This window comes from Camelus ferus, chromosome 1 (assembly GCF_009834535.1).
Source record: "Camelus ferus isolate YT-003-E chromosome 1, BCGSAC_Cfer_1.0, whole genome shotgun sequence".
Lineage (NCBI taxonomy): Eukaryota > Metazoa > Chordata > Mammalia > Artiodactyla > Camelidae > Camelus > Camelus ferus.
Genome location: NC_045696.1, coordinates 100,097,321 through 100,109,912, shown reverse-complemented (window position 1 = coordinate 100,109,912; position 12,592 = coordinate 100,097,321). Strand labels below are relative to the sequence as shown.

The 12,592-nt window shown below is 35.8% G+C and overlaps 1 protein-coding gene and 1 long non-coding RNA gene across 3 annotated transcripts in view; one reads left to right on the top strand and one right to left on the bottom strand.

Annotated features, from left to right (window-relative positions):
• The window catches only part of LOC106728644, a 58,099-nt gene that overhangs the window by 36,636 nt on the left and 8,871 nt on the right, over positions 1 to 12,592 (top strand). For both annotated transcript variants that reach the window (XR_004322554.1, XR_004322533.1), the window contains one exon: positions 3,639 to 3,746. This is a non-coding gene — a long non-coding RNA (uncharacterized LOC106728644). The remainder of the gene's footprint in view (positions 1 to 3,638; positions 3,747 to 12,592) is intronic.
• LOC102513053 (phospholipid scramblase 1-like) overlaps positions 6,914 to 12,592 on the bottom strand; it is a 32,576-nt gene continuing 26,897 nt past the window's right edge. The window contains exon 8 of the mRNA XM_006176524.2: positions 6,914 to 7,051. Within this exon, the coding sequence (XP_006176586.1) occupies positions 6,955 to 7,051 (97 nt within the window). The 3' untranslated portion in view covers positions 6,914 to 6,954. The remainder of the gene's footprint in view (positions 7,052 to 12,592) is intronic.

Here is a 12,592-nt window from a genome sequence, read left to right as displayed (position 1 = left end):
ATGATCAAGTGGGACATGGAAATATGACTGATCTGTTAGGACTGCAAGGTTAGCTAAATAATTCAGAATAAATCAATGTAGTTCATCAGCTTATCAGCATAAGGAGAAAACGATGTGACCTTATCAGCAGATGCATAAAAGTTATTTAATTAAATTTAAGTTGGTAAAAATCTCAGCAATTTAAGAATAGAACTAAAGTGCCACAATCTGATTAACAGTATCTACCAAAAACCTAGGGCTGACAACCTATATAAGGGTGAACTATCAAAAGGTTTCCCCTTACAGAAAGTTGGGAACAAAGTAAGGATGTCTCCTGCCAATACTTTTATTCATCATTATTCTGGAGGTCCTCCTCAGTTCAAAAAAGTGGCAAAAAAGAGAAAATCTCTAAAGATTGGAAAGTGTAAAATATAGTTATTTTTATTAGCAAATGATGGTTATGTACACATAAAATCCAAAAGTCTCTACAAAGAAACAGCTACAACTGGTAAGTGAGTCTAGCAAGGTCATAGTATGCAAGTCAGTATACACAAAATCAGTTGTATTTCCACAGACTAGAAACAAAAATTAGAAAATATAATTTGAAAGCTGTCATGTACACCAGCATAAAAACATCAAATATCTAGTTTAAAAAGATAATGAAAAATGTGTAAGACCCCTCCTCTGCTAACTACAAAACTTAGGTGATAGAAATTAAAGATATACATAAAAGAGAGATACACCATGTTTTCAGAGTGGATGTTTCAATATTGTTAAAATGTCAGTTCTCACAAACCAATCTGTGGATTCAATGACATTCTGAACAAAAATCCCAGGAAGTTTTTTGTTTGTGTTGTGAAACATGGGTGGAGGGGAGTAGCCAGTCTTCTAAGTCTTTTAGCAGTGTTTGACTATTTAGGCTACTCTCATTCTGTACATTAATAAATGTTAATTTAAAAAATTCTCGTGTAACCTCAACTTTCCTGCTAAGCTAGATAGTTCAGAAAATAGCCTGAGATGCAAGCACGAGGAACATCCACGTTTAAGGGGTGGGCACAGGAGCAAGTCTAACAGACTGACAATGAGTGGCACGAGGAGGGTAATCAGCCCCCGAGAACGGGTTGTCCGCAAACCAGTCGACGAAAGAGCAGAGTTCAAAAGGGAATTGTTAACAACACCTAATGCCCTGGAGAAGTCAATTCAGATAAGGCTCAAAAGGATCCCTCACTGAAATAAAGGAATGGTGGAAATGCAAGAGAAATCACAGGGAGTTGGGTGGTAAATAGGAGGTGAGGAAGTGGAGGAAGAAAGGAGAGAAAACTCAAGCTTTGATATGAAAGAGCAACAATAAAACTGTTATAAAAGATAGAGAGAGATATGTGATTGAGGGAGACTTGAGGGCAAAGAAGAGAATCCTGAGCATGTTTAAATACCAATAAGGGAAGTATTCTTGGGAGGGGTTCCCAAACGTGGCTGCACATGAGGACCACCTGGAGAGCTTTTAAAAATTACAGGGCCTTGTGTATGTGGGGGCAGAGGGTATATGGGACATCTCTGTGCTGTGAACCTAAAACTGCTCTTAAAAGAATTCTGTTTTTAAAAAGCTGGTGCCCAGGCTGTACCTTAGTTGAATGAAATCAATCTCTGGGGATAGGACAAAGCATCAATAGTTTTTTAAAGCTTCCAGGTGGTGGTTCCAGTGTGTAGATAAGTCTGAGAACCACTGCACTGTTCTGGCCCTTCTCCCACTTGAGTAACGATTAAACATACCTTGAGTTTGTTACAACACAGATTGCTGGGCCTCATCCCCAGAGTTTCTGATTAGGGATGTCGATAGGTGGGGCCCATGAATTTGCCTTTTGGAAAAGCTGCCAGATTATGTTGATACTAACTCAAGGGGTATCACTCTGCTCTAGGGAGAGAGATTGAAGATAAAGGGGAGAAAGGAGATCATTGATGGGACAAGGTGCCGTGGGAGGAGGAAAGCATCCAGAGCACCAGTGGTTTGGTTGCCTTTTTGATGCAAGGAAAGGCAGGTGCCTCTTCCTTTGTGACAAAAAGGGGAGAAAAGAAAGTACGAATGTGAATTCAAGTAAGTTTGTTGGTGGATTAGCAGGAAATTAGGGAAGGTCTACTTTGATGACTTCAGGTGTTTTAAGATAGTATTGGTGGTATTGGAGTCGTCCCATGTATCTGACACATACATTGTCATAAAGTGATAATCTACAATTCCTCACGTGGTAGCAAAATTAAATTCTAGACAGCTACCTCCAGGTTACATCGATATCCCAAGAAGTGTGTGCAGTTGTAGCCATATTGATCCTAGCACTTGTTTTCTCATGTAGAAGCCAATAAAGCAAGGCTCTCCCACCAGTGTTTCTAAGATCTGCTGCATAGCAAAGGTGACTCTTTTGCTTAGAAGTAGGAATTACCTTTGGACAGTCGTTCAGTGGACACTTGGCTTACAGACTTATGGAATCCAAACCAAACCAAACTAATCTAAGCCCAAAACTTCTCTAGTCGTCCAGTAGTTTGAATACTAATTGTCCAGAATTGTTTGACTACTGATAACTGTCCTGCAGGCTTTGCACGTGGAGCAGTGCCAGTTGGTCCAAAGGCATTGCTAGTTGCACTGGGAATGCTGATTCCTACAGGATGGTTTGATACAGCTCTGAGAAGACCGTCCTTCAAGGGCAGAAAGAGCCAGCAAAGCTGACGTCCCACATGCACTTTCAAAGGCAATAAATACCAAAGTCCTTGGTAGAGCTGGGGAAGTTCCCAGTGGTAGCTCCTGCGAGCTGGCATAATTCTTATGATTTCATTAAATCGACAATACATTCTGTAGTAGCTACCTAAATATCTCCAACCTTGACATTTGAAGATGGGGTAATTTGGATGATTCCAGCGGTCCTCTAACATGTTTAATAAGCCTCCTTAATTTTTTTCCACTTGGGCCTTTCAGAAGCTCATGAAATTCCAGCTGAAATCTCATAATTTAGTCTAGTGCTAAGATTCTCAATGTGTGGTCCCCATCAGCAGTGGCAGTAGCTTCACCTGGGAGCTTATTAGAAATGCAGATTATCAGGCCCCACCTAAGAGGTGCTGAATCAGATACACTGAGGATGGGGTGCAGCAATCTGTGTTTTAATAATCCCTGCACATGATTTTGATGTGTGTTAAAGTTTGAGGCCCACTATCTTAATGAATGTCCAGAAATTAATAACTGGGAGCACTGGCATTTCTCCAAAATGTCAGCAGCCATTGGTCAGTGATTTATTTTGGTGAGTGACTTGGATAGTATTGGCTAGTATGATCTGCTTTACTCAGAGGCTGATAGAGTGTCATATTCACATAAGTAGCTGGTGAGACTAACAGGTAATGATTTCTATGCATAATAGCATCTTGTTTTGAAGTACATTTTGAAATTCCAGTTACTTTGCTCTAAAACTCTATTATAGACCAACTTTCTGCAGCTTTCTGCAACTCTTCTACCAATGTTTCATTGTGGATATGTGGATATTTGAACTATGAACATTCAATTAAATATGGCTATAATAACACTAACATTCACTAAATGTTCAGTATGCACCATGCACTGTGATAAAAGTGATCTAATTTCATGTTCCAAGCAATGCTTTAATTAGTTATTATTACCACAGACGCAGTTTAGAGGGGATGAGTATCTTACCCCAGTGGTGCCAAATGCTGATTCAGTCAGACCTGATGGAGAGAGAAAAGCAGATGTGTCTTCCAGGGATTGTAGGCAGGTAAGTTTCATAGCAGGAATTAAGAATGAGACAGATAACTTGGAAATTAAACTGCTCCACAGAATTTAGGAGCAAAAATTGTGGTATTTTCTCCTTCTTTTTCTTTTTTAACATTTTTTATTGATTTATAATCATTTTACAATGTTGTGTCAAATTCCAGTGTAGAGCACAATTTTTCAGTTATACATGAACATATATATATTCATTGTCACATTTTTTTCTCTGTGAGCTACCGTAAGATCTTGTGTATATTTCCCTGTGCTATACAGTATAATCTTGTTTATGTATTCTACAATTTTGAAATCCCGTCTATCCCTTCCCACCCTCTGCCCCCTTGGCAACCACAAGTTTGGATTCTATGTCGATGAGTCTGTTTCTGTTTTGTATTTATGCTTTGTTTGTTTGTTTTTGTTTTTATTTGTTTTTTTGTTTTGTTTTGTTTTGTTTTGTTTTTAGATTCCACATATGAGCGATCTCATACGGTATTTTTCTTTCTCTTTCTGGCTTACTTCACTTAGAATGACATTCTCCAGGAGCATCCATGTTGCTGCACATGGCGTTTCTTCTTTAAATTAATTTGATTCCAAGTCTCTTCTCACCATTGTGGTGAGAGATTCATTCTCATGGTTTTTTTTTTTTTTGAGGATGTGTGTGTGTTGTCCTCCAACTAAAAGGTCATAAAAGACTGCTAAGGAATGTTACAGAGTATAGAAAACTGAGGAGAAGATCATAGACCAAGGTCCTGTGGTCCTCTTGAAGGCAAGGGCTTCTACTTCCTCCTGACTAGGCCAGAGTATAGGGTTTTTTATGTCAGTCTCCCAGGCCAAGCACCCAGTAAACATCTGTAGGCATACATGTGGGTCCATTTCCCTCTGGATCACTGAATGGGAGTAGGCGACTGATCCTTACCCCCTGGCAATAGCTGCCTCAAGTCTACACCTCTCTCTTTAGATGGGCCATTTCTGACACCTTCAAATTTTTTATTTCATCTATCTGGAATGATCCAAGTCATCCTTGTTCCAAGCATGAGTTTTTGCAAACAAAAACCTGCTATTTTCTTCCCCAGGTGGAAATCCTTACCATTAGGACAGGATTTACCTAGAACTTGAAATGAGAATCTTTGAATGACAAGGGCTGCTGTATCCAGACGCTTGTAATAAGGAAGAATAGCCTTTGTGTGGAAGTATTCAGGCCTCATTTTACTATATTTCACTGAGTCTTTATCTCTTTTATTCCCCTTAGGACAGGATCTGCATAGTTCTGATGTAGAGTGACCTGTTCTTTGAACCTTATCTCTCATTGAAACCTACCGTATCTAAGAATCATCATAAATAATTACCAGACAGTTATACAATGAGATAGAATTGGAAAATAAAATCATATATTAAAAACTATTTCATAGGTAACACTGACTTAGTCAGTTTGGCCTGCTGTAACAGAACACCATAGACTGAGTGGCTTACAAATAACAGAACTTTTTTTCTCATAGTTTTGAAGGCTGGGAGGTCCAAGATCATGATTCTGGCAGATTAAGTGAGGGTCACCTTCCAGATTCATAGTCAGCTGTCTGCTTGCTATAACTTCACATGGTGAGAGGGCAAGGAAGTTCTCTGGGACCCCTTTTACATGGGCACCAATTCGATTCATGTAGGCTCCATTCTCATGAGCGAATCACCTTCCAAAGGCCCACCTCCAAATACTGTCACATTGGAGATTAGGTTTCAAAACTTCAATTGTGAGGGACACAAATATTCAGTCTAGGACAAACACAAATCAAGAAAAATCACCTGTTAAATCATGTGATGGATTGTGAAAAAAAATGTTCACAATATTTCACAGTGCCTCCCATCAAGAAGTGGGATTTCTTTAAACGTCCTTTAAATGTGCATTTAGCCATGTGACTTGAGTTAGCCAATGGGACATTAACAAATTTGATGTAAGTAGTGACTTGAAAAGTGCTTGTGCTCTCTGGCTGCTTTTAGAACCCAGCTATCCTGTAGAGAAACGAGGCTAGCTATGAGTAAGTCCTGTCCTGAAAGGAAGACTGGCTGTGGCTTTTTTTAATAGAGTGGGCTAACTCTGATACATCGAAAGCCACATAGGTTTTGAGAGAGTTGGGCTAGCATAGACTAAGAGAGATTGAGATAGTTTAAAATGGAAAGAGACTTCTGTCTCCAACTTTCAGTAGGTAGGAAGAAGACTGCAAAAGCTACTCAGTTAAAAACATGGCCATTTCATTTAGAAAGGGAAAAAAATAACTGAGAAGGCAAGAGTCCAAATCCCAGGGGGCACAGCCACAGAGAACAAGGGACTAGAGAGCCACTACCAGAGGGCAGAATATTCTCTGTTACCAGAATAAGGGGAACTGGCAACAGGTCCCCTTCTCAATTCTCAAATTGCTATTGACCAGTGACTGCTATGAAGATAGTATTTGTTTATTGTGGTTGTTTTGACCTTGGCTTACTAGAGTTGAGTGTCTCTTTTTAGTTTTAAAGTCTCTGAATCAAGAGGAGCTGCATGCAGTATCTTCACTTGCATTCACAGAAGATGCAGATCACGTGATACTGGGCTTGAACCTGATGCCATAGTTGAAAGAGAGTTTTGGAAGTTCTGAGAGGGTTGAGGATACTTTGCATGTGGAGAGAATGAAATAATTGTAACCAGAGGGTCTACAATGATAGATTGCAGGGGATTAAAGAAAAACACACACACAATATTTTGCAGCAAATTCCATAAAGAAATTGAGTCTATTTTTCCACTCCTCCAATCTGGACTTGGCTATTTGACTTGCTTTGGCTAATGAATGGGACATTAGTAAATATAACAGAAACAGAGGCTTGAAGTGAGCGTGAACATTTGAGCATGCTTCCTTGCTGCCTCTGTAATATAGTCATCATGTGTAAAAGCTTTGGATAGCTCCCTAGATGATGAAAGCTATGTGGCCTGTTGCCTCTGTTGCCTCAGACAACAGCCAGACTTCTGAATGAGGCCATCTGGGATGAGACAGTCCCCAGCCAATCTGTTAATTGACTGCACGTGCATGAGTGAGCCAGGTCTTGACCAGGAGAACTATACAGCAGAATCCTAGACTAGATACAATCATCATTTTAAGTTCCTAAATTTTGGGTTGGTTTATTATGCAGAAAAAAATCATACAAATAGTTTTAGTGAAACAAAACTTTATTTAGATACTCTAAGTGAAAGTTGTTTAATCTTGCTGAGGTGTGGCGAACTTTATTGCCAGTAATCTCTGGCATAATCTTTCAGGATGATTCTTATGACCAAAGTTCAAAATACATGTAGTCCTAGGATGAAAATGAAAAATAAATGTCATTAGATAGGCTTAATAATAGAAACGGGTACAGACCTTAGACATGAGAGTGCTTTTTGGGTCCTGTGTTATAATAACATGATTATAAAACATATTAAAATAGAATTCTGAGGATCAGAACTATTAGGAACTAACTTCTAAGGGCTTAACAATGATTGATTGACTACTCTTAAATACACTAAAATAATACATTTGAATATAATGGTCCTTAGAGAACAGCAACTAATTCCACCTCATTTTCTCTCTTTATTTTTTCATTCATATACATTCAAAATAGAAAAATTTATGAAGAGAGAAGGGAAAATTTACCATTTCAATTCTCCCAAGGTCTGCCATTAATATTTTGGCTCAAATTACTTCCAAATACGCAACTGGTATTATAATATGCTTATATGCTGCTTTTTTTTATTCACTGCATAGTATATGCTGAATATTCATGTCATTAAAGTTCATTTATGAACATTTATTTTGAGTCTTTAGCATTCTGTTTTAGAAATATCTCTTAATGTGCTTAATACATCTCATACCTTAAATTTTAGGTTTTAATTTTTTTATTTATTAGAGTGAAGTTTGCTACATAGGATATACATTTTTATTTACTAGAATACACATAATTGTTTGTATGCATCTCCTGATGTTTTTTGGAAGAAACTAATGCATATGAAAATATAAACATTAATTTTTTTGATAGATGTTTTCCATTTGTTCTCCCAAAATTGCACCTGTAGCTCATGAGTGTTTGAATCCTTAAAACTTCATCAGCATTCAGTTCATCATTCGGGGAAATAAAAGTGAAAAGGGATATTTTATTGTTTTTTTTCTTCATGTTTTTGAAATGTTGTTAATATGGTTATTGGTTATTTGTATTCCTTCTTTAATGGCTGTATAAATTAGTTTTTCATATTCTTTGTCCATTTCCATTTGGAATTTGATATTTTTTTCTCATTTAAGTAAACATTTATTAATATAAGGATATTAATTCTTGGTCATATTTGAAACATATTTTACTCTATTATTTGCTTTTGAATATTTAATGGTATGATCTGTTTTGAGGTACAGAAGTTTAAAATATTTCTAATTTAGCAATCCGTTACTGTATGATTTACTTGCTTTGAAAGTTCTTTTTCATCCAGAGACCAGGTGTGGATCTGTTTGTTCATTTATCTTTGATCAATAATTCAGTATTTCTTTCCTTATGCTTCCTTTGGGTTTGTTCTGTTCTTTTACTAACTTTTTGGAGATAGGTACTAGGTTCATTAATTTTCACTTTTCTTCTTTTCTTCAATAAGTTTTTACAGCTATACATTTCTCTTTAACATTTTTAGTTATATCCAAAATTTTTAACATGTCATATGCTAGTTATTATACAATCTGATATATTTTTAAAATTTCATTACACATTACTTTTTATCCCTGAGTTATTTACATATTTACATATGTACAAAGTATTTTAAAATGTTTCTTTATCAACTTCTGATTTAGTATTACTAGCTCAGATATCATGGTCCAGATGACACCAATTCCATGAGACTTGTTTCTTGGCCCAATAGGAGAAAAATTGGTGTTAAAAAAAAGTTTGAGAACAATGTATACTGTCTACTTGCTTGATACAAAGTTTTACATCAAGCTTGTTCATTTTGTTGTTCAAATTTAAATAACTTTACTAAGGTTCTGTCTTCTGCATCAAGTAAAAATTGAAAAGTATGCACCCACTATAATGATGAGTTTGTCACTAACCACATACCATTTTCTCTATATTGAGGTTTATATTAGGTGCACAGGAGCCTAGGATTATTGTATCTTCTTTTGAATAGAACTTTTATCATTATGTAGTTACCCTCTCTGCCTCTGTCCCTAACAGTGTTTTTTGTCTTAAAGTCTACTTTTTTACCTGGTAATAAGTTAGCTTTATTAGCTTATTTGTGGTTAGTATTTTTCTGTTAATTTTCCCCATATTTTCTTCTTTCATTTTTTTGTCATTATAGTAATTTGTCTCCTATACAGAGCCTACAGATAATTTAAAAATCAAATTGAGCGATATGTATCATTTTACTTGCAAGCTTTGACCATTTATATTTATTGTGGTAATTATAAAATATTGTATAGAATATATTTAATTGACATCTTAATATAACTGAATAGGTAGATTTATTTCTACCATTTTAATTCCTATTTCTGTTTGCCCCATTTTCTCTATGCTTTTTTCTCTTTCTTTTTCCCTCAAATGGATTTTTTATATGTTTGCTTGCTTGCTTGTGTTTTATTCTCATTTTTCTCTCTACTAGTTTGAGGTACAGTCTATTTCATTGTTTTATTGGTTGTCCATAAAACTAACATTCATATTTAACTTAACTCACCTCCTGAACAATACAAGGACATTACAACATTGTAATTCTGATCATTTTCTCACAATTTATATAATTTTTTCCCTATTATTTTAGCTTTGCTTCTTTTTGACCTCACAAATTAGACATTTGCTGTTGTCAGTGGCGCGATATCATGTACACACGAACACCGTGAGGAGAGAAGCGAAGCAGTTCTCTGTTTATTGATTCTTAGAAAAGGATTTATATAGAACATGCATGGTGCCTCACATATCATCTAAGTTATAACAATGTTAATAATTTTAAGCTATTTAGGTTCCCAGGCTCCAGGTTCCCAGGCTTCTGCAGTAAGCACAGGTTATTACATGATCAAGGACAGATTGTTTTAAAGTTTGTCATGAAACTTCATTAAGTAGGCCATCTCTTACCCAGCCGGCTGTGCCTGTCTTAGGTTGTCCTCCTCTGAGGATCTTACCCGTCATTGGCTATCCAGCCGTCCATACTGGATACATTAAATAGACCATCTCTTACCCAGCCAGCTACGTGACATTTCTCACAGTTTATCAGTTCAGCCCATGGCTTATTCTCTAGAGCCTTCAGGCGGGGGCCTACAGCTATTATTATTTTTAATTGAGGTATAATTGACATATAACATTATGTTAGTTTCAGATATACAACATAATGAGTCAATATTTGTATACACTGCAAAATGACCATTACAATAAGTCTAGTTGTCATCTGTCATCATACAAAGTTACAATTTTTTTTTCTTATAATGAGAACTTTTAATATTTACTATCTTAGAACCTTTCAAATATACAATGTTATTGACTATAGTAACCATGCTGTACATTACATCCCATGACTTATTTATTTTATAACTCGAAGTTTGTACATCTTGACCCTTAACCCATTTTGCCCATCCTCCAATCTTTTCTCTGTATCTAGTAGTTTAATTTAGTTTTGTTTGTTTTGTCTTTTAGATTCCACATATCAGTGAAATCATATGGTATTTGTCTTTCTCAGTCTGACAGATTTCACTAACTATAAAACCCTGGAGGTCCATCCATGTTGTTGCATTTGGCAAAATTCATACATTGTGACAAAAGACAAGATTTCGTACTTTTTTATGGCTGAGTAGTATTCCCGTGTGTGTGTGTGTGTGTGTGTGTGTGTGTGTGTGTGTGTACACAACACATCTTTCTTTTTCACTTATCCATTGATGGACAATAGATTATTTCCATAAGTTGTCTACTTTGAGGGTGCAGTATTTTCAAGTTAAATTTTTTATTTTCTAAGGGAAATACCTGGAAGTGAATTACTGGATCATATGGATGTTATATTTTTAATTTTTTGAGAAGCTCTGTACTGAATTACATAGAGGCTGCACCCGTTTACACAAGCAGTGCACAAGGTTCACTTTTCTCCATATCCTTGCCAACACTTCTTATTTCTTGTGTTTTTGATAATAGTCATTCTAACCAATGTGAGGTGATATCTCATCAAGGTTTTGATTTGCATTCTGCTGATGATTAGTGATGTTGAGTACCTTTTCATGTGCCTGTTGGCCATCTATATGTCTTATTAGGGAAAATGTCTATTCAGATCCACTTCCCATTTTTAAATCAGAATGTTCATTTTTTAACTATGGAGTGTATGAGTTACAGTTATATTTTGGATATTAACCCCTTACTGGATGTATAATTTATAAATATCTTCTCCCATTCAGTTGGTTGCCTTTTCATTTTGTTGATGGTAACCTTGATTTTTAGTTTGATATAGTCCCACTTGTTTGTTTTTGCCTTTTATGTCTTTTCCTTAGGAGTCATATCCAAAAATCCTCACCAAGACCAATGTCAAGGAGCTTATCACCTATGTTTTCATCCAGGACTTTTATGGTTTCAGGTCTTATATTCAAGTCTTTAAAATATTTTGAGTTAATTTTTGTGCATGATCTATGATAGTAGCCTAATTTTATTCTTTTGCATGTGGCTGTCCAGTTTCCTTAACACCATTTATTGAAGAGACTGTCCTTTCCCCATTGTATATTCTTGGCTCCTTCATCATAAATTAATTGACTATATATGCATGGGCTTATTTTGGGGGTCTCTGTCCTGTTTCACTTATTGAAGGGGCTGTTTTTCTTTGTTTGTTTGTTGTTGTTGTTGTTGTTGTTTTTAACATTTTTTATTGACTTATAGTCATTTTTCAATGTTGTGTCAAATTCCAGAGTAGAGCACAATTTTTCAGTTATACATGAACATACATATATTCATTGTCACATTTTTTTCGCTGTGAGCTACCACAAGATCCTGCATATATTTCCCTGTGCTATACAGTACAATCTTGTTTATCTATTCTGCATTTTAAAATCCCAGTCTGTCCCTTCCCACCCCCTGTCCCCCCAGCAATCCCAAGCTTGTACTCTATGTCTATGAGTCTGTTTCTGTTTTGTATTTATGTTTTTTTTTTTTTTTTTTTTAGATTCCTCATATGAGCGATCTCACATGGTATTTTTCTTTCTCTCTCTGGTTCACTTCACTCAGAATGACATTCTCCAGGAACATCCATGTTGCTGCAAATAGCGTTATGTTGTCGGTTTTTGTGGCTGAATAGTATTCTATCATATAAATATACCACATCTTCTTTATTTAGTCATCTGTTGATGGACATTTAGGCTGCTTTTTTATGTCAGTATCATACATACTGTTTTGATTACTGTGGCTTTTTAATATAGTTTGAAATCAAGGGGCATGATGCCTCTATCTTTGTTCTTCTTTCTCAAGATTGCTTTGGTTTTCAGGATCTGTTTTGGTTCCATAAAAATTTTAGGATTGTTTGATTTCTGTGAAAAATGTCTTAGGAATTTTGATAGGGATTGCTTTGAATGTGTAGATTTCTTCGGGAAATATGGACATTTTAACAATATTAATTCTTCCAATTCATGAGTACATAATATCTTTCCATTTATTTGTATCTTCTTTAGCTTTGTTCATGAATATCTTATAGTTTTCAGTGTACAGGTCTTTCACTTCCTTGGTAAATTTATTCTTAGTTATATTATTCTTTTTGAGTCCATTTTAAATGAGAGTCCTTTCTTAACTTTTGTCTCTGATAGTTCATTATTTGTGTATAAAAACACAACAGCTTTTTGTATATAAATTTTATACCTGTACCTTTACTGATTTAGC